We start from the raw sequence: 20,820 nt of genomic DNA on the forward strand, positions 1-20,820 counted from the left end.
GTACTGGGGCTGCCGGCAACAGCCGACTGACTTCTCATCAGAATCGCTGGTGCTGCATGACGCAATGTGCTGATGTATGTTGAAAAAGTACTGGATACCTATTCTAGCAGAAGTGATGCAAAAGAAGGCGAGTAAACCCAGAGAAAATGAATTATTTATTCTGTGAAGAAGCTGAATACAAGCTTCCGCAACGTGAAGAAGAAGATATGTTTACTACTCAAATTAAATGACAGAGCCCTGACACAACCCGTTACAAAAAGTTCCTTCAACAGCAAGCAAACCTGCAGAAACATCCAAGACTTTCGATTTGGAGAAGGGGACAGGAACCGTCATGCAGGTGCTAACCAATGGATGGAAGCCTAGCGGCCCCACATGTCAGATACGATACGACACTTGGAGTTTAGGCCGTTGGGCGGCTGGCTCCAGAGACCCGTACTGTAATTACCTACTGTAAATGAGGTTGGTTACATCTCACGAAATTCACAAGCTTTGCAACATCCTTTGGACGAACTGTTGGTCAAAAAACTACCCAACTCGAAATCGAGACTGGTTTGCGCCGCGTAGCACCGCCAGTCAACTTTTTCAGAAGCTGCCCGCCCAGTCGACCAGCTATTCGCATCTCTACCCGCCGCCCCTGAATCAACCCCCCCAAACCTGTGCCGAAACTCGTGAAGCTCTGCTTCTCGAAGCGACTGCCACCAACGACGAATCGCAAAAATGGCTACCAACAATATGCATAACCTAACTACTCTTATCAAGCGGTACGCGCTGCTTTCTCTCTGCCTACTCACCTGCCCGCCTAGGCTTGGGGTGGTTTTTACGCAACTACTGCCTAGCAGGGAGCCCAGCTGACGTGGTTCCACCAATACTTGCAGATTGGAGGCTGCAACACTCCGGCTTGAGGACATAGCTTCGTCGACGATAGATCTCCCTCAGGCTGTGCCATCTCTATCTACGACGCAGCCGACCCCGAGCGCGACTCCCGCGCCCGGCGCAACTGCTCCAGCCCCAACACCGCCCGCTGTCCAAGAGTCTTTGCCCGAATCCATCGAAGACTTCGATTTGTTTATTACCGAGTCCGTCAATAACTATGTCAACCTCAGTGGGAAGATTGGGGGCCCGGTTGCCGAGCAGGCCAAGTTGTTATTGAAAGGGCTTCAACTACAGCGGCAGTTTCTCCTGATGACCACCAAAGCCAAGAAGCCCGATGTGAACGGTTCCGACCAGTCCCTGTGGCAGGACCTCCTCAAGCCAATGAGCGAGGTTATTATGAGCGTTCAAGGCATCAAGGACGCGAACCGCGGCTCGGAGTTTTTCAACCACCTTAGCACCACCGCCGAGGCCGTGATGGTCCTGGCCTGGGTCACGGTCGAGCCCAAACCGTTCAAGCACGTCGAGGTCTGCATGGATAGCGCGCAGCTTTTTGGAAACAAGGTTAGGATGCAGTATAAAGAAAAGTAAGAAAGAAGCTTCACAGTCTCAATGTATGTGGGTAGGCCTATACTGACATTACCCCTGCGACTTTCAGAGATCCTCAACATGTTCAATGGGTTGCCTCACTGCAGCAGATGTGTAAGGACCTTGCTGAGTACATTAAGCAACATTTCAGCAACGGACTGGCTTGGAACCCAAAGGGTGAACCTGTCCAACAGGTGATGAAGACCATGCAATCGGCACCGTCAGGTTCCGCTCCGCCTCCGCCTGCACCACCAGCCCCTTCGGCTGGAGGACCGCCTCCCCCGCCCCCTCCTCCACCGGGACCTGCGCCAGCTTTGCAGATCAAGGAGCAAGGGGCGGCGTCTACCCCAGCGGTCACCGGCATCAATGCTGTCTTCTCGGAGCTCAACAAGGGTGAGGCGGTGACCAAGGGTCTGCGCAAGGTCGACAAGTCCGAGATGACGCATAAGAACCCGTCTTTGAGGGCTGGCAGCACCGTTCCTGAACGGGAGGGCTCTGTTTCTTCCCGAGGCAAGAGCCCGGCTCCGGGTAAGAAGCCGAAGCCGGAAAGCATGAGGGTTAAGAAGCCCCCGAAGAAGGAGCTTGACGGAAACAAGTGGTTCATCGTAAGTCGCCGATTCACCTTACACATAAGTCTCTTTGGCGGCTTCCATGGCCCATTGCTGACATTAAATGAAACACGCGCTATAGGAGAACTTTGAACAGCAACCAGAACCCATCGAGATCGAGGCCAACATGTCGCACTCGATCCTCATCAGCAAGTGCAGCGGTACCACGGTGAGAATACACGGAAAGGCCAACGCAGTGACCATTGAGAACACCTCGCGTCTTTCGCTCATCATCGACTCGCTCGTCTCCACCGTTGATGTGGTCAAGTCGCAAAACTTTGGGCTGCAAGTAATGGGCACCGTGCCCACGGTCCTCATGGACCAGATCGATAGCGCCCAGGTCTTCTTCAGTCGCGAGAGCGCGTCGACGAGGATCTTCACCAGCAAGTCGGCCAACATCAACGTCAACGTCATCGGTGCCGACGACGATTACAAGGAGCTGCCCCTACCGTCTCAGATGTGCCACTACTACGACGAGGCGAAGGGAGAGCTCGTGAACGAGATTGTTGAGCACGCGGGTTGAGAAGGGGTGGTAGGCTTCGCCGGATGAGTTGGTTATACAGGGTGTTTTTGTTCCTGTGGTTGGGAGGCTTTTAGTCCTATAGTTTCTGCCTGTTTTCTGCATGGTGTGGAAAATACCCTCTGTTGAATTTTTTTTTTTTTTTTTTTTTTTTTTTTTTTTTTTTTTTTTTTTTTTTTGATGTGCATTGCTCGTCGTGTTGTTTCATGTTGGATCTTGCATCTTCTGTGGAATCAGTAGACATCGCATAGACTCCGTCGTACAATTTAATCCCATTCAACTGGTAAACTAGTGGGTTTCGTGATGTGCGTTTTTTTTTTTTTTTTTTTGCATCGAAGGAGATGCGCACATCATAAATACCCTTTCAAGATTAATTCTATGAACTGTGGCTATTCATGCTTTCCAACGAAAACAGAATTCGCTCAAGTCTATTGCCTGCAAACGCAATAAGATCATCTTTTCCTCAGGCATTCAACGAATTTCAAATGACAAAATGTGAATAGTGATTTACATGGCGGCGTCTTGTCTAGATGATTTTTATAGAGGCAAACGACAAAAGCAATGGCTTGGACATAGAAGCAAAAGAGTCGCCCCCTCCTATATACAGAAAAAATATCCCGCCCAAGGACGATAAAGAGCAAAAAATCAAGTCCAAAAAAAAAAAAAAAAGAAACCCAGCGCTGTCTTTGTGCAAACCCCGTCTTATGATGAAAACAGTTCAATGCTAATCGTGCCGCGCAAGCATCTTTTATCGACGCGTGCCAGTCGGACCATCCCCATCGTCGTCCGAGCAGACCTTCTACAACTTCGACTTGGGAGCCTCAATCGTGGGCATGAGGAGGTCCCTCAGGTCACCAGCGGCCTCGTTGAGGTAGAAGCTCATCCGTTGGCTGGCAAGACCCTTGGAGACGATGTTGAAGTTGATGCTGTGGGAGTAGAATAGTTAGCAAAATTACGAACTCTACTACAATGGACGATAGTTCTTGGGACAGCACTAACCTGTTCTCGTTGATCATGTAAGCAATGCCGTACCCGGCATCAATGACCTGGCTCCAGCCGTAGCCGTTGAAGTACTCGGAGCTGAGCTGTGAAGTGGACAGGTACCAGCTGCTCGAATAGCTGTAGGCCGGGTCCTGGTAAATATCCGGGACGGCTTGACCAGGCTCGAGAAGACGCTTCAGACCAAAGAGGTGCCTGTCAACACCCTTGCCATCCGAGGCGGCGGTGATGTACTCAACGTGCGCATCAATGGCGGCACGGAACATCTTGATCTTGTCGGCGTCCTGCGCCGATGCGTCGGCCATGGCGTTGCACCACGCAACGCTCTCTTCGCTGACGGAGCGGCAAGTCTCGGTCCTACCCTGCTGGAAGCGCCTGGTGGCAGCTGACTCGTAGGTGGGACGGTTCTTGCCGTACATCTTGTGGTAGGCCAGCTGGATCACCATCTGGACGTAGGCGTCGGGTGAGCAGCGGAACTTCTTGATCAGGCCCTTGCCGTATCCCTGATATGACTGCACGGCCAGGTCGTGCTGACCAATGACGGCGTCAAAGTCGCGCTTCGCCCGGTCAATCTCGCTCTGCAGCTCCTGGTTCACAGTGAAGCGAATGGGGCTAGGGTCAGGGAGTCCGGAGCGGACTGAGGGGTCAGAGAAGTCGAGCTTGTTGTTGACGATTGTGTCATTGACGTAGTCGTTGAGCCTGTGCGTCGGCGTTCCGTCCATCATGCTGTGCTCGCCCATGAATCCAGATGTGCCATTGTCGTTCACGATGAACTGCAGAGGCTTGTCGTACCACCGGTTTTGGCCATCGCCGTGCCAATAGGCGTGTGCACGCTCCTCCAGAGTGACAGGAGCCGCATCATCCAAGCAAACAATGAAGGACGAGGCCTCGATGGCCTCCAGTGCAGCCTTGTTGGCCGGGCCTGCGGACAGGAGCAGCGCCCGAGCATCGGTCCACACATCACGGTTCTCCGAAGTCAGAGCACCGACTGCTGGTGCGGGCTTGGCCTCCTGGCTAGCCAATTCATAGACGCGCCTAAACTGGGCCTCCAGCTCCGAAGTGTTGAGCTGCCTGCCCCCGACCTCATGTTCGATCTTGTAGAAGCGGTTCTTGCGGACGGCCACGATGTACTTGTGCTGGGCAGCGTCGAACTTGACGGGGTAGTCTGCAGGTTTGGCGGCGACGCGCGAGGCGTTGAACATCCACTTGTAGCTGTCCATGCAGATGGGCAGCTTCTTCATGTACTCGGGCTCCAGGGTGCCGCTGTCGACCATCTTCTTGAACTCGAGCGCTGCGGTGGTGATGGCGGCAGCACGCTTGGCCGGGTCCCTGCGGCGGCGGTCATCGCGGTGCGAGTAGAAGTAGCTGACGTAGGGCACGACGGGGTCACGGTAGGCCAAGTAGGCGGCCTCATTCCACCACTCGTAGATCCAGTTCTTGTGCTTGGGGTCCTCGCGACGGGCGATCAGCTTCTCCTGCAGCTTTGCGCCCACACCGCCGGGCTTGACGAACTCCTGGACGGCCTTGGTGCTGTTTGCCAGCTCCTCCTTGGACAGAAGAGGCTTCAGTGTGCGCAAGTAGCGGGCGGCAGTCTCCTCGAGCGTCGGTACAGGCAGGCGAGGCAGCGAGTCCTGGAACCGCAGCATCGGCCCCTTAGATTTGTCCTCGACATATCCTGCAGGGAGGGATGGGGGTCGGTTAGTTGTGGTCATCTCCCCGGGGATGTAGATGGTTTGTAGCGACGATAGTCGTGGGGTCGGTGGCTCTCGGCTTGATTGGAACAAAGAGAGGGGAGCAAGGGATAAGAAAAGGGTAATTTTTGGCGCGGGAAAGTGAACGGACCTGCTGGTAGCGAGCTACTGCTCCTTTTGCTTCCAGAAGCCATAGCGAATCTCTGATTATATCGTTGCTGTATGTGTTGCGCCAAAAAAAAAAAAATGGCTTTAAGTCAGCGGTTGTAGATTTGACATGTGATGGCCCGAAACCGCGGGGGGCAGCACAAAACAGCACCGGCGGTGCTTGCTCCCAAACTAGAGCAAGACGTCACGCGCCGTACTGCTTTGGCCCGCAACAAACCATCTCATCTTGAAATGTTGTTCGCTCCGGGCCAAATAAAAATAAACAAATAAAAAGAATAAAAATATAAAACCACAATACAAGTTTACAATGCAAAAGGGACAAATACATACCAGAGAGGGCGCGAATTGGCGTATCCTGCTTGTGAGCATAGGAGATTTCCTAGCCTCGAGTCTTGCAATGGACGGCAGCATCTTTTTGTTCTGAAGCTCCGTGAATTACCGCGGTCCTGACAGCGTTGCGAGGTGCGGAGCTTTATTATTACGATGCACGGGGGGGTCGACAACTGACACCTGGAGGGACTGAATGGAGCTGCGTCCTAAGCCGGTTGCGGGCCACGTTTGGGTTGGATTGAACCGATCAACCGAGGAAGTGGAGATTCGAGAACTGCTGTCCGGGCTGGACCTGTACCACCTATGTACAGTACCTAAGTAATATGACTCGGCTCTTTTTGGGATGTGGAGACCGGACTGGAAGACAAGAACGGCAGTACAGGTTGCTTGACGCTTGTCGCGCAGTAGTGGTATCAAAGAAGGACTTGGTAACGGGGGTTTTGGACGAATTGAGTAATTCGAGTTGCTCTAGGTAATGTAGAGATACCTTACCTTTGCAACGTATTGGAGAAAGTAAGGTAGATAAACTGGAGAGAAACCTGGAAATTGAATTGAACTTGGAAGACTGGAAAGAAGAGACAGAATTCCGCTCATCAATTGCCGACGAACGGCCCCTTACAAACGCGGCCAAACTCAGGCTCTTTATTACCCCAATTAGCGTCGACCCCGGTGACCTGTGCCTCCGAGCACCCCCAAAAGAAAAAAAAACCAATATCTTCTACTGGCATGACCTCGTGCTTTCCTTTTCTTTGAATGTCCGCGGGGTTCTTGTTTTTTTTTTTCTTTTCTTTTTTTCTTCCTTATTTTTTTGTCTGTCTGTCTTCTCTGTTTCTTTATCCAATGGCCTCTCTAGAAAGTGCAGTCTAGCATCGATATGGTGCGCATGGCTGGGCTCGGCACATACAAAAGATAATCATAGCAGGCAACCCACATTTCAACGGACCGAGGCACGAAACTCGAACCTGACCCCAGCAAACTGTCTCATAGTAAAGGGCCTTGGGGTGATTCAGCCCACACTCCCCCACCTCTCTGGGGTAGGTAAGCGATCCACCCCGTGCGATGCGGTGCGGAATTGGTCGCGCGAACGCGGGAAGACGTCAGTCTGTAGCCCCTGCAAAAATCTGCACGTGATGGTAATTGCTCAAGTGCAAATGTAGACACATACCACACCGTGCGCTCACGATAAAAATTGGGAGGTCAGCCGTTGCTCACAGTTACAATCATCCTTTTGTCCGATCGTAAAGGATATGTTGGTTTTCGTCTGTCCTTGCTTTCTTGGATGTGCATATGATGGGTCCTTGCCTCTCATACGGTACCTCGGGTACCTGTGGAATTACTTGTGTTTGTAAGGTACCTTGGGTATGGCGCGTACGGGGTATGTTATAGACAGACCCTACAACAAATGCCATGCCGTACGAGCGGTTGCTGCTGCAGGTATGATCGGATAGACGGAGCCTGGGCGCGATAGCACGCACCTTCTTTGGTACGTGTAGGTACCGAAGGGGTGTGCTGTTACTGCGGTGGGTAGGTGTGCTGTTACTGCGGTGGGTAGGCAAGCAAAGCAAGCTTGGCAAGGTAGAGGTACCTGGTAGGTAGTGTCGCATGCCTAAGGCAACTTTCACGTGCTAGCAGTGTTCGTCCCTGTACGTACCGAATGGCAGCGAATGACAAAGGCAGGAGGAATCAAGGTGACAGTCAAGCTAGGAAGAGACCAAAATAAAGCAACAAAATTCGAATAGTCGGTATTGCCTACCTAGGTATTTGTCTCTTGCCCTGTTCCTGTCTAGAAGACCCGGCTCAGTCCATCGCCAGTTTGATTGTTTAGCACGTCGTCAGAACATAGAACAAACTTGATTACAATATGCAGCGAACGAAACGGAACTCCATATAAACTAAATACCCGTTTGAACCCCTAAGAATTACTCCCAATATCTCCGCTTATAGCAATACATTTTGTAAAACAACACAACCACCCTGTCTCACAGCGCCAACCGTGCCACCACATCCATCATCGAAATTTCGAATGGAATGTGGCTCTAAGGTATATCGGACTTATCCCCCTGACGTAGTGCAAAGACCTTAACTAACCGCGGCCAATAAGTACCCTAGGCCTCAAATGTCTTGACCTGACCCTCGGCGCTCAAAGGCTGAACGGCGCCGGCATCAGGCGGCGCCTGGAAGCTGAGACGCTCACCATCCATGGCCACATCTTGTGCCATTCGGAGGCCTTGCTCACCACCAGTTGCGACGGCCGCCTTAAGGCCTTCCTGAACTTCACGCACACGCCGCCTAAAGGCCAGACGGTCAAGGTAAAGCTGCTGCCGCGCCCTTTCAAGTTCCCGCCTCTCAGCCTGCAGCACGGACTCCATGTCGTTGAAGAACTTCAGCTTCATGTCTACTTTTTGCAGCGTAACATTCACCGCAGCTGAGACCAGGCGTGTCATCTCTCTCTCCTCGTGCGATGCCAGACCACCGGCTCGAGAGGCAGTAGCAGCTAGAGGAATACCAGCAAGGCCCTGAATAGATGTCTTGGTCGTCGTGGTCGTAGTGGTTGTTGTCGTTGTGGTCTCCTGTTGAATATCAACGTCCATGCTGTCGCCATCCTTCTCCTTGCCCTTTCCATTGGTTTGTGATGAATCACCAAGCTCGAGCTGCTTCCTGAGCGCCTTTGTGAGGTCCTCATACGAGCGACCAGCAGCGGAGGCCACGCTTGTAGGATCTGCCAGCGTTGCCAAAAACGCAACTACGGACAAGACTGGGTTGTCGGCGTGCGAGAATGGCAAGAGCTTGTCATTACCGATCGTAGGGAATCCCGTCGGGACACTTGCTTGCAGCGGTTCGGTATCAAGATATTTGTCCTCGATATCCAGCTGAAGGAAGTGAAGTGCACATTCCTCGCGGGTCCGTGTGCCAACGTGATTCGCAATCTCGCCCCAGTCTTCGTCGTATTTTTGCAGCGCCTCCAGGAGCCTAACAGTCTCCTCATCGGTCCATGGTGCCTCGCGATCCACCGTAGCGGGATACTGTGGGTTCTCCATCTTTTCGTAGCCCATGTTGTCTTCCTTGGCATCCATTCTTGAGCTCGCATAGCATCCAGGGCACAAGTCCCGCTTGGGGACGTTGGCACCGCCTTCGGTCTGCACCTTGTGGTAATATTCCCTGGTGCAATCCTTGCCGCAGGTAAAACATGTGACCTTTGAGATTGGAGCCTTGGTAAGACCATCAGTGGTGGAACCAGCGGCGCCAGCAGGAGTGCCGTTGGTGGTCGGCACATCGCCGTTGGTCTTGTTGTCGCTGGAAGTGAGCTTTGTGCCTTTTGCGTTTGCCTCGTATATGTTGCGGCCAACTTCGAGGTTAAGCTCGGTCTTTGGTGCAGGCGTAGCAGCAGCCTTGGCATCTGTTTGGCCACTTGCTTTACCTTGGAGCAAGACAGGATCTGCAGCAGGCTGCCACGGCTGTAGACCTCGTGGGGTATCGCAAATGACCCTGAAGTGTCCAGTGAAAGGAGGTCCCACCGGCGCTGGTCTTTGCTCCGCATCAACCTGTAACGAGGGGGAAGGATCCGTGTTAGCAAGTGGTTGCTGCGTAGGCCACCGTCAATTGAATAGTGAATTTCAATGTCTTCTCACCTGGTAGTTGATAAGTCCCCACTGCTCCAAAAATGCATGCACCCTCATGATGGCGCACACATCACCGGCCAGGTTGCGCCTGCAAGCTGTGACGGTGAGATACTCGGCCGGGTTAAGACGATATGTGTTAATCATAAAGTCGCGGTAGTCTTTGTACACAGCGGGAGTTTTGCTGCGATTCCGGCTGTTGAAGAATTCAGGCAGTGCCTTCTTCTCGATGTTGTTGATAGCGTTCATGTCAAACCAGACAGTGTAGCTCGGAAGAACGATGGCGTAGGTCTGCGATATCAAATGCTCGCGCGCCGCGTTCTCCAGAGTCTCCTTGGACTTGGATTCTTGGCCAGCGCCATTTGCCGGCGCCTCACCATCTTTGGGCTGTGCATCGGTAGGCACGTCCTGGCTATCGCGCATCTCCTCATCTTCACGAGCGACTGTAGTCTCAGCCGGGGGACCCTCGGGCGCATCGATTGGGTTTTCTGCCGTTGGGGGAGGGGCGGGGGTTGTGCTATCTTGCTTAATGGGCGGATCGGTCGAGATCCCCTCTGACATCTGGACATCTGCAAATGTTTTTTATTCAGTGTTAGGGACGGATTGTGCGCGACCGGAGCTGTGTTCATTATTCGCTAATAACAAACCTTCGGGCGCCTTGGGAGCGGTTGACTGATTCTCGGACTCTTGCGACGGTTGCGCTACAGCCGGGTTGTTGCTCGGCGATGCGCTTTGCGCGGCACTGCCGAATGTGGCGGTTCCATCCATAGCTGGCGACGGACGCGCGCTCCGGAGAAAACTAATGGCACCTCTGATTGGATTTCTGCAGCCAACGGCGAAGGGAAAGCGAGTCGCGCCCGGTTACAACAGAAGGCACTTGAAAACTCTAGAAATCAATCAATGCCTCATCGAATATGTGTCGCAAGCAGATGAGTGAAAATGCCCGCGAAGGGTTTGAGGCACTTTGTATGTGGTTGTAGGCTGTCAAATGTCGATGGATTCAAATTGGGGCAGGGACACGCGCGATGGACCGGGCTTCACTAGGTGTCGCGTCGAATCGAAGCGTGGATTGGCGAGATAGGAAATTTGAAGCCCGTGCTAGAGAGCTATCCCGCCAAGAGGTGTTTTTGCCTGCGAATTGAGGCATCAGGACCTGGATGGGACCCTAACCCTCTTGCTGACTGGTGCGTGCGTGTACCTGACTCTTTGAAGCAAGACCGTCTGTCTACCCCGGTTATCCTCGGGAGAGGGTGGATGGCCTCGGCGGCGCAGCGCATCACAGCACAGGCGTCATCGACTTGAATTCCATTGATTTACTGATAGATCCATTCGGGATTTTAGAGGCACAACAGAGAAAAGCTTCAAAGCGACTTTTCACACCTCGCCAACGAACGAACTTTTATCTGCTTCACACCCGATAGAAGCAAAGGGTTACCCCGCCGACATCAGAATGCTCTCGGCAGCACGAAGAGCCGTGCTCGGCCAGACCTGGACGAGGCCAGCGTTCGCAACTTTCGCAACCAGCCCCTCCGCTCTTCGGAGGCTACTCTCATCTCTTGCAGTCCTCGAGCAGCGGGATGGCAAGCTCAATGCCGGATCTTTGAGTGCAGTCACAGCCGCGCAAAAGCTTGGAGGCTCCGTACATGCAATCGTTGCCGGGTCGAGCGTCAAGGGTGTGGCCGAAGAGGCTGCCAAGGTCGGAGGTGTAGAAAAGGTGCTGGTAGTCGAGAACAGCGCATATGAGAAGGTGAGGATTAACATTCTGTTCTTCTTCTTCACGCTGCCGCGATGAAAAAAAGAAAGAAAAAGGTGGATGCTAACTACTGCCGCCCTCGCATTCTTTGAACAGGGTCTCCCAGAGAACTATGCGCCACTCTTAGTTGAAAATATCAAAAAGGGCGGCTACACCCACGTCATTGCCGGCCACACAGCATTTGGCAAGAGGTTGATGCCTCGGGTCGCCGCTTTGCTTGACTCGCAGCAAATATCCGACATCACGGCCATCGAGAGCGAGGATACCTTTGTCCGCCCCATCTACGCCGGAAACGCCATCGCCACCGTTCAGTCGAGTGATCCGGTCAAGATCATCACCATCCGAGGCACGGCCTTCCAGGCAGCCCCGACGGAGGGCGGATCGGCAGCCATCGAGGACGGTGCCGACCCCAAGGCCGAGTGTGCGTCCGAGTGGGTTTCGGAGGACCTGGCCAAGTCGGACAGGCCAGACCTCGCGACTGCTGGCCGCGTGGTTTCGGGTGGCAGGGGCCTCAAGTCCAAGGATGACTTTGACAAGATCATGCTGCCGCTTGCAGACGCCCTGGGAGCCGCGGTTGGTGCCTCGCGTGCGGCTGTAGACAGCGGTTACGCGGACAACAGCCTGCAGGTCGGGCAGACGGGCAAGGTGGTTGCGCCGCAGCTTTACATGGCTGTGGGTATCTCGGGCGCAATACAGCATCTCGCCGGTATGAAGGACAGCAAGGTTATTGCCGCCATTAACAAGGATGCCGACGCGCCAATCTTCCAGGTCGCTGATGTCGGTCTCGTTGGGGACTTGTTTGAGAAGGTACCAGAGCTGACCGAGAAGCTCGGCAAGTCATGAGTAGGTTTTTGTATTTTTACAGAGATACAAGATCTATATGATATAAATATAAAATACAGAATACAGCACGGATCAAACCGCTATAGAGATTTGTACAGTCATCATCTGGTTGCCACCTCCCAGACTTTGCTTTGATCATGAAACCACCGATAGCATAGCTTCTGTTGTTGGAAGTTTCTCTCTTTCCTTCCCTTTGAGCTGACCTTTTTCCCTCTCGGCCTTGTCTATCTTTTGCCAGTCCTGCCAGTCTAAAATCTTGGCATCACCTACCGACACTTCTTGGACGATCCCATCCCAACCGGAGACGGATCCGGAGCGTTCTTCATTTCCAGAAGAGAGAAACTCGGCACCCGAATGCCAGTCGTCCACGACAGCTTGACCAGTGATAAAAGCATCCTCCATGGTGGAGGCGATGACGCCCGTGGGGCCTCTCTTGACCCAGCCTGCGCAATAGAGACCCTTGAAATGCTCCTGAGCCATGGCAGCGCCAGTGGTCCTCACCTCTCTTGCCACGCGTCCCAGACCGTCATTGCGCAAGATTCCACGGTGTTCATCAAATTCGATTCCCAGAGAAGAGAAGCTCGGGAGAGGTACCGACTTGTAACCGATGGATCTGAAGGCGACGGAGGACGGCACAGTGATGGTTTCATTTGAAATGCCCTGCACGCTGGCCTTGGGGTCAAAATTGTTCGACAAGATTGTACGCTGAAACTCGGTAGCGCTTAATCTTGAGGAATCCTCTGGGCTGCCAATGAACTGCGTCGGAGACAGACAAAAGTCGAGAGACCACGACTTGGAGGACTCTGCTGGTGAGACAGGAGAACCCTTAAGAAGAAGGTCCATCAGACGTTTTGCAGGTCTCTCCTTTATCTCTTTGGGGTTCGGTACAAGAGACGCATCGACAGGGTGCAACGCCACACGATGAAGCTTGACCAACTCTCTGAGCTCCTTGATGGTAAAGGCAGCCTGCATGGGGCCTCGACGGCCAACAATGTGCACCCTCTTGATCCGACTCCTGGATAGAGCCTCGACGGCATGCTCTGCAATGTCTGTCTTGCGCAATACATCAACGTCCTGTAGCAACATTCGTGCAACATCAAGAGCTACGTTGCCTTGGCCGATGATGACAGCCTCGTCGCCCTGTGTGAGGTCCGGGTGCAGGCCAGCATGCTCAGGCAGGCCGTTGTACCAACCGACGAACTCACGTGCCGAATAGACACCCTTCTGATCTTCGCCGGGAATCCCAAGGGTCCTGTCTTGGATAGCGCCATAGGCAAAGACAACGGCGTGATAGTTGCGCAACAGAGCAGACAGGGGGATTGTCGCACCTCCCTGGTGGTTGCTGGGGCGATCTATGCTCACGTTACCAACAAATCTAAAGTTTGGCGACGCAGCAACCTCGTTGAACTTGTCTTGACAATTCTGTACCCAAAGAGTTGTATTCAAATTGTATTTTGTTATTTTGATTGTTATTTGTTATCGTCCAAGAACATATTTGCTGATACTGCTGATGATACTAGAGTCATCGGTTCCTCCACTAACCTTAACTTCCGGGTGGTCAGGGGCAACTCCGAACCTCACGAGACCAAACGGCACCGGTAGAGCCTCGAACATGTCGACTTTGGCCTCGTCAATCCGCGACATTACATGGTAGGCTGTATAGAAACCAGCCGGCCCGGAACCAATCACGGCCATACGGAACGGAGCTTCATGTCTCTTTGTGCTGCTTGATGCAGATGCGGCCCTTGTTTGGCGTCTGTTCAGCTGTTGTTGTGCTTTTTGGACCAGTGCGCTGGAGCGAGCAACCAAGGGACTGCAACATGGTGTGACAATGCGCGATGTCATTCTTGCTAGTATTAAATGACGCATATTGTCAATTCAGAGTAGCAAGTACCGAGTCCCTCGTGATGAAGGTCGTGGTGGACGTTAGAATCCCTTTGCGGTTTTGTAGGTATGCAGTTTATGATTAACGGTTCAAACTCGTCAAGTCAATTGACGGATTGCCAAGCCCCCACCCCCAAATCGAAGGGAGCTAAGGTAGGTAGGTAGGTACTAGACGTACCTAGGTAGGTACCTAGATTCAGAGACAACCAAGCAGTAAGAATTTGAAAAAGTGGACCATTTGTGAAATTACAAGGTATACCATGTCCCCTCCACAGGGCTGGGTTGGTCGCGGCAGGTAGTTTAGCGCGTAGCTGCCCGAGGGGGGCTTGAGACGTCATGTTGCTGTGGTAACCATTGAGCTGAAAATGCATACGATGCTCTCTCACTACGACGCGCCTCGTCCACCGCCCTCTTGTCCCACTGTTGAAATGTCCGAAAGGTATAAGCTTGGGTGAGATACCTTGCTTGCCAGTACTTTTACCTCTTCCTTTACACATCCCAACAGTCGGTCGATTTGCGGACAAAATCCTAGCCAGGTAGTTGACTACCTATTTTCGTTTCTCTTTCTCATTTTATTGTAGGTACCTAAGCTGGACGACGGAGTGGGCCGTCAAGAGAACAGCATTCCAGTCCAGAATCATCACTCGCTTCGCCCTTTCAGCCCCTCGTCGTTACCAGAGGGGCTTCCCATTCCAATTGCAACAATGAACTCCATTCAGCGACCTTTCCTCTATGATCAGGAAAAGTACGATGACGCACGTTTCCCTCCGACCACGTTCGATCCCAAGGCCGTTACTCGCGCCAGTTGGGAGGTAAAACCGCCGAGGCCCAAGCAAGAAGGGCCACTGGTCAAGTTCAACCAGCATCCTGAGTGAGTTATTGGTTATCCATTTATTTGGGGTGAAAAAAAAAAAAAAAAAAAAAAAAAAAAAAAAAAAAAAAAAAAAATCACCAACCAGGCGCTGTCTATATCAGGTCGCTGACTTTTGACCGCGAATAGTGCTCAAGCCATTCTCACCCACCGGACCAACAACAAGAGGATTGGCGACCGAACAAAGAGATGGATTGTCCGTTTGAGAATCGTACAGCTCTGTCTACGGGTTCCTGAATTAATTGGATCAGCTGGTGTTCTCGCCATGTTCATTCTCTTGACCGATGTCCCGGAATTGACTTCTTGGATCATGCGCATTGCTGTAAGTCCCCAAGCTATTCATTCTGTCGCATCATACCTACTCGCAGAAAGGAGCAAGATTGCTAACCTCGAGCCCCATCTTTCCAAAGGCTGCCGGAATCGCTACCCACAATGCATACTCGATATATCACCTCCAGCGGCCTGCAGGAGAGCGCACGCCAGCCTCTTCTGCCGGTTACATGGTCTTCTCGGCTCTTTTTGATCTGACCGGCCTTGGACTGTTCACATTCGGCGTTATCGCCGTCATCAATGACAGTATGCATTGGGGATCCCTGATTCACGGCCCTTCACAACTGCGCGAATACTTCATCAAGGCTGCCTACTACGCCCTGATTGCTAGCGCCGGCCTTCACTTCATCTCTTTCATCATATCCGCCTGGCTTGGCTATCAGTTCCGTCAAATCACACGCCTGCCACCCGACATGAACCCTCTCGAGTCTCACTTGACTGCGCGTCGTGTCCAGGCCGGCCGCCGTCGCAAGGATCACAAGCGCAACAAGTCCTCGGTTGCGACCACGTCTACTAGTTTCACGGTGGGCAGCACAAGTCGCCTGTCTACCCCTATCGAGTCCCATCGCCGTTCTGGTGCCCCCTATGAAGACGTTTCGGTTCGCCCACCGTCAGTCCCCTTTTCCCATACCAGACGTAATAGCGATCTCAGCATTTACTCCAAGAGGGACTCGCGTATCGACCTTCCAAGCCACTTGTATCAGACATCCACCACCAGCTCTTTCAGGGATGGCACCGGCAATGCGCAATTTCAGGCCATGGGCCAGAACCTGCAAGGCCCTGTCCGCCCTATGTCGGTTGCTTCCATGTCCACGTCGCCCCCTTCATATCACGCCACTCAACCCCAAACGCAGTCTCGCGGTTTGTACTCCGGGGTTCCCCTTGAAGAGAATTTGGGAGCCCCAGGATCTCGCGGCAGCAGCAGTGGTAGCAGCCAAGGCCGTCAGCCCAAGTTCACCGAGTCCTGGATGCCAACCAAGTCCCTTATCCATCGAACGCAGCAACGACAGCAGATGGCCATCAATAACCTCGTCCTTAGCGCTGCCATGGGAGATCGTCCCTATTCAGTGGTCAGCCAGCGTCGCGATCTCGGCCGTGACGACGGCGTCTCGGACGAGTCCGACGACGAGAATGAAAATGTTGCCAATGGTGGACTATACGACGACGCATCCCGCTACCGTCGTGCTGAGGCTTTGAATATTGCCCCAGACGACGACGAGTCTGATCTCGGTAACAGCGCCCCGCCACCAGTCCCCTCGCACCGACACACAGTTTATCTAGGCCATCAGCATCCCCTTCGCTCCAACCCTTCGACGCCCCCACGACCCCAGACCCCATTTGAATACCGTCCGCCCACTGCCGTTTCCGATTTCAGCGCCGATGCCCGGGCCGCCAACGACAGCCAGGACATTGCAGACTTGACTCCTTCCGCCGAGGTAATCGACACCCCGCCAAAGGCTTCACGTCGCAAGTCTTTTGGTCGGGAGCTCAGCAAGCGCATGACTTGGGCTGGACGGCAGAGGGACAGCTCCATCCAACCAGAGTCCGGCTTCTATTCCAAGCCTTATGGTGACCTCCGCTCTCGCACGCCGCCCGAAATGGTGACGAGCGTCAACATCAAGGTCGCCGGAACGGGAGATAGCCGCACCCATACAGAATCCCCTCGCCAAGTGTCAACCGGCAATGACTATTACGACATGGGCAATGGCGGTGGCAATATCTACGCCAGGCGGAATGTCAGCGGCAAGATGGCAGAGGAAGGCCGTGCCGGTGGAGCCAAGACCGTTTTCTGAACCTGGCTTCGTTGAGTTCTTCGGTTGTGGGTTACACAGGTTTTCTGTTCTTTTATGAAAAAACGGAGTTTTAAGGGGGGTTTCACCAATTTGGGGTTTTTGTTTTATCTGGCGTTGAAAACCGGTTTCATTTGGAATGGGAGCTTACTTGACTGGTTTGGTTTGTATCCGAGGCTGGGGAGAGTTTGGGGGCACTGTCGCTTCAGAAAAGCGACGTTGACATGTTGGACCCTGTGGGATTTTCTGCTTCTGGCGCTTTGTGTTTTTGGAATTAACATTGGCGGTCCCTGATTTGTTGGCTTTGGGAACGAAGCCATTTGCTCCACGATTCCATGTAATGATAGGATAGGTAGATTTACGTAGCTATATCAACCATGCCCAAGGCATCATCAACATTGTTTATCTTTATCGAGATCTCAATTTGCCATATTGCTAAATAAAAAGTCTTCTCCAAAGGTCTAAGAGACCTGTCATTCTCAGACAGGATTTCTTTATATCTATGTATAAGCAGAAAAGTCGACATCATTTACGTCGTCGTCGAATCCATCGCCTTCCTTCCAAAGCCTACCATCCCAAGTGGTACCGAGGCCACACAGGTGTCTCATTGTAGGCCTCCCATGAGGACAGTTCCACGGCTTCTCCATGCCCCCCATGTGCCGAACTACCTTTTCCATCTGGGGAAGAGACAAAGCCCGTCCGACCATGACGCTGCTGCGGCATGCGCGCATCGCAAACATCTTGCGGACCCGTGACGGCCTGGGCACGGTCGTCGCGGTCGTCGTGGGGTTGTCGGCCAGTAGGCTGACTAGCTCCTCGAGATCAGCCAGCGAGAAAGTTGTCTCACGGCTCAGGGGCAGGCTGAGCAGCCGACATCGTGACCCGACGGGTGACTCTCCCGATTCGTCCACCTCGACGATGAAACCATTTGTCTCCAACGCTTTCTGGTTCTCAATGATGATCTCCTCCTCGAGTGCCGTCAGCTCCAGGGGTTTGGGGCGAACAAGCCGTTGGGATTCAACAACCGTGCTAGCTTGGAGGCGCTCAAAATTATACTTTTCGTCCGAGGCGTGTTGATCAATGATGAAGAGTTCGTCATCTGCCAAACCGCCTCCGGCCCGACCACTGAGCACGACATCACTGGCAACTTTGGTGGAAGCCTCGCGGACAGCTATGATGAAGCCGAGATTGAACTGCCCAATTATCTTCATTTCCGCAAAGTCCGACTTGGTAATTGTGAGAGACAGCTTCTCCTCGGCATTTTCGGTATCAGCGTCCACACCGTCAGCATTCGCTCTCAATGCAGGGTGCTCAGCATTGTCACCGCCATTTCTGTCGTGTGATTTTGCCATTTTCTCCAGTGACGCTCGCCACGCATTCGCTTGTCGATGGACAGACTGATCAGGTAGCCTCAAAGTCTGCACTAGCGTCATGGTAGAGTCCTTGCGCCTGGCTTTTCCTTTCAAAAACACTTGTGATCGCTTCTCCATCTCCTTGCTTGGCTCATTGCTTGTCTTCTCCGCCTCACTAATTAGCTTCTGCACTTTCTCTTCTTCCCGTCTCTTCTTTTCATCTTCTTCTACGTAATCGCCATCGTCGTCAGCCGAATCGACAAACATCCCTGGGCTATCAGGGGCTTCGTCATTCGGTTCAGAATTCGGAACTTCTTCCTCCTCCCCTTCGGCAAGTGGAGGAGGTGAGTCTCTTTCAGATATTTGGTGCTCTTCGGCCCGTGGACTCTCAACGAGACTGCGTTCCCGACCATCTTCATCTGATTCCTCTTCGTCAATCTGGCTGTGGTCTGATGGGGCCTCATACATGGCATAATCGTCGTCTATCTCCTCGTCATCCCCTGGGGAAGCTTCCTCCACCAGTAAACTGCCGGGATCAGGATCTAACCTTCTTGCCGAAGCGGCAGCAAACATCTGCGTCAGACGTCCGTTAAATGACGGTAAAGGAGCTTTACCTTTCCCAATGTTGGACCTAGGTCTGCTAGTCTGACTACTTTGTTGAGTTTGACTGGTGCGCTGCCTTTTGTGCGACCCCCCGATAACGCTGGTGACGGTTTGATCGCCAATTGTTATTGTGGCAACCTCAGCGGATGGCCTCTTGAATGCTGAGGATGCCGAAGGCGTTTGGCCAGCTTTGATTCCCTGGCTTCTTGGTGGTGCGATTGCTGGAACTGGTGACTCTTCGATAAGTTCTTGAGCGTCATTCTCGCAAGATTGATCTGCGTTGGGTGTTTGTGGTCCGGCTTCCTCATCCTCCTGCCCATCATTGTTTCTCTCTTGCATTTCAGGTTCTGAAGGCGTCGGCTCTTCGTTGTAGGTATAGTCGCCTCTTAGATTCGACAGGAATGTAGCCACCCCGTCTGGAACGCTTTCTTTTGTTTTTTGAGGAGCCGCAGCTAGACGCGGCTCGGCACGTGCATCAGACTTACGTTGAGCCCAAGTGCTGATCAATTCAGGGCCGCCTGTGGCCATCCCGGCCGAGGACTTGTTCGAAATGACGGATCCCGAGTTGTGGCTTGAATTTGCTCGAACAGGTGTGTCTGCCATTCCATCGTCTTCATCATCATCGTCATCAACTTCCTGCACGTCTTTGTGTTGCTTTCCAGAGGTAGGCGTGCTCTTAGTTCGCCCTACAACTGTTGGCATCTTGAAAGGGGTCGTGAGCTTCTGTGCTGTCAGCTGAGAGACAGGAATAGTGATTTCCTGCTTCTCAAAAAGCTCAATAAGAGCCTCCCTCATGTTGTCCAGCATGCGGCCTTGATCGTGTAGCAGTATACTCCTCTTATCAGGACTGACATTGACGTCGTAGAGATGGGTATCGAGTTGAATATCGGCGAATATAAATGGCGATTGAGTTGAATTATACGTCTTGTAAACTTCATTGAAGACCTTGGCAAACTGCGGGAGAATACATGGACGACCGTTCACGTAGAACATTTGCCGGTCTGGAGTCTGTCGCCCCTCGCCACGGGCTGGTCGTGAGACATGACCTCGTACGAATACAGTAGTCGCCTCGCCTTGTTGTCGGGTGCTTCCCGTCGCAGCAGCGGTTACTTTACTCGTCGTCGGCTCAAGTTCTAGTTCCAGGTCCAGTGTGATAAGGGCAGAGAGCGTTTTTGCGCCAAAAACATTGACAATGTTTTCACGGGTGGACTTGTTGCCCTTGGTTGAAAATAGAACTGTACGCTTGCCTTTGGTCGGCTGTTGTGATACGGTGAATTTGATGCCGGTTTGGATACAGGCGTATTGGTTGAGTAAATTGATGACTTTACCCCATTCCCGCTTGATGTTGCGCTCCAGCTCACGGCGGCGGACCGGGAGGTTATGGAAGAGGGTCTCAACGGTGACCACGGTTCCCTTCTGGGCCGCTACCAAGCTCGTGCTCTTGAGTTTGCCAGAGACTTCGAACTCGAGTTTCGTCCCCCTGGGGACGTCTGATTGCAGACATGTCGTCACGGTGAAGTGTGAGAGTGCACATAGCGACGACAGCGCTTCACCCCTGAATCCAAAGGTGTGCAGCGTATCGAGGTCTGCAAAGGACGACAGTTTGGATGTGTAGTGCTTCAAGGCCACACCTGCATAGTTTTGTGGTGCTATTCCACAGCCATTATCCTGGACCTCGATTGAGTCCAGGCCTTGGTTCTTGAACCGGACATCGATGGCAGTAGCACCGGCGTCTAGACTGTTTTCTACCAATTCTTTGGCTACTGAGCAGAGGTCAACGATGACCTGCCCCGACTGGATTTGATGAACCTATAGGCAGAGTCAGACGGGAAAATTCAAATTATTTCCGTGTCTCTTCACGCGTTGCTAAGATCGGGGCCAAGTTATGGAATCATACTCACAACACCCGCCTCAATGGCTTTGATTGTGGCTACGTCGGCCATCATGAGAAGTGTTGAAGCGTAGCAAACGGAAGCAACATTTCGAGTGATGGACTGCAAGTG

General features: G+C 52.7%; 8 protein-coding genes across 8 annotated transcripts; 4 read left to right on the forward strand and 4 right to left on the reverse strand.

Annotated features, from left to right (window-relative positions):
• The first annotated feature begins 459 nt into the window (after nt 1-459).
• On the forward strand, nt 460-2,742 carry PgNI_03770 (uncharacterized protein). The gene is made up of 4 exons (XM_031123823.1): nt 460-761; nt 876-1,457; nt 1,529-2,063; nt 2,149-2,742. The coding sequence occupies exons 1-4, from the start codon at nt 718-720 to the stop codon at nt 2,587-2,589; spliced, it is 1,602 nt and encodes a 533-aa protein (XP_030985771.1). The 5' UTR covers nt 460-717; the 3' UTR covers nt 2,590-2,742.
• A 154-nt stretch (nt 2,743-2,896) lies between these two features.
• On the reverse strand, nt 2,897-6,439 carry PgNI_03771 (uncharacterized protein). The gene is made up of 4 exons (XM_031123824.1): nt 5,775-6,439; nt 5,428-5,494; nt 3,586-5,260; nt 2,897-3,512 (listed from the first exon to the last, which is right to left on the reverse strand). The coding sequence occupies exons 1-4, from the start codon at nt 5,853-5,855 to the stop codon at nt 3,386-3,388; spliced, it is 1,950 nt and encodes a 649-aa protein (XP_030985772.1). The 5' UTR covers nt 5,856-6,439; the 3' UTR covers nt 2,897-3,385.
• Nucleotides 6,440-6,529: 90 nt separating this feature from the next.
• On the forward strand, nt 6,530-7,134 carry PgNI_03772 (uncharacterized protein; the record flags this gene model as incomplete). The annotated part of the gene is made up of 2 exons (XM_031123825.1): nt 6,530-6,812; nt 6,932-7,134. Coding segments are annotated over 2 exons (312 nt in total), but the record flags the coding sequence as incomplete, so codon positions are not given.
• A 378-nt stretch (nt 7,135-7,512) lies between these two features.
• PgNI_03773 (uncharacterized protein) lies at nt 7,513-10,447 on the reverse strand. Its single transcript, XM_031123826.1, has 4 exons — nt 10,039-10,447; nt 9,404-9,960; nt 7,879-9,316; nt 7,513-7,810 (listed from the first exon to the last, which is right to left on the reverse strand). Exons 1-3 carry the CDS (start codon nt 10,157-10,159, stop codon nt 7,880-7,882), a joined length of 2,115 nt encoding a protein of 704 aa, XP_030985774.1. The 5' UTR covers nt 10,160-10,447; the 3' UTR covers nt 7,513-7,810; nt 7,879.
• A 394-nt stretch (nt 10,448-10,841) lies between these two features.
• On the forward strand, nt 10,842-11,987 carry PgNI_03774 (uncharacterized protein; the record flags this gene model as incomplete). Its single annotated transcript, XM_031123827.1, has 2 exons — nt 10,842-11,138; nt 11,241-11,987. The coding sequence occupies 2 exons, from the start codon at nt 10,842-10,844 to the stop codon at nt 11,985-11,987; spliced, it is 1,044 nt and encodes a 347-aa protein (XP_030985775.1).
• Nucleotides 11,988-12,122: 135 nt separating this feature from the next.
• On the reverse strand, nt 12,123-13,856 carry PgNI_03775 (uncharacterized protein; the record flags this gene model as incomplete). Its single annotated transcript, XM_031123828.1, has 2 exons — nt 12,123-13,409; nt 13,530-13,856. The coding sequence occupies 2 exons, from the start codon at nt 13,854-13,856 to the stop codon at nt 12,123-12,125; spliced, it is 1,614 nt and encodes a 537-aa protein (XP_030985776.1).
• A 507-nt stretch (nt 13,857-14,363) lies between these two features.
• Nucleotides 14,364-16,865, forward strand: PgNI_03776 (uncharacterized protein; the record flags this gene model as incomplete). Its single annotated transcript, XM_031123829.1, has 3 exons — nt 14,364-14,742; nt 14,872-15,064; nt 15,153-16,865. Exons 1-3 carry the CDS (start codon nt 14,576-14,578, stop codon nt 16,863-16,865), a joined length of 2,073 nt encoding a protein of 690 aa, XP_030985777.1. The 5' UTR covers nt 14,364-14,575.
• A 497-nt stretch (nt 16,866-17,362) lies between these two features.
• On the reverse strand, nt 17,363-20,760 carry PgNI_03777 (uncharacterized protein; the record flags this gene model as incomplete). The annotated part of the gene is made up of 2 exons (XM_031123830.1): nt 17,363-20,626; nt 20,719-20,760. The coding sequence occupies 2 exons, from the start codon at nt 20,758-20,760 to the stop codon at nt 17,363-17,365; spliced, it is 3,306 nt and encodes a 1,101-aa protein (XP_030985778.1).
• Between the last annotated feature and the right edge of the window lie 60 nt (nt 20,761-20,820).

The sequence above is a fragment of the Pyricularia grisea genome, assembly GCF_004355905.1.
Source record: "Pyricularia grisea strain NI907 chromosome Unknown Pyricularia_grisea_NI907_Scaffold_2, whole genome shotgun sequence".
Lineage (NCBI taxonomy): Eukaryota > Fungi > Ascomycota > Sordariomycetes > Magnaporthales > Pyriculariaceae > Pyricularia > Pyricularia grisea.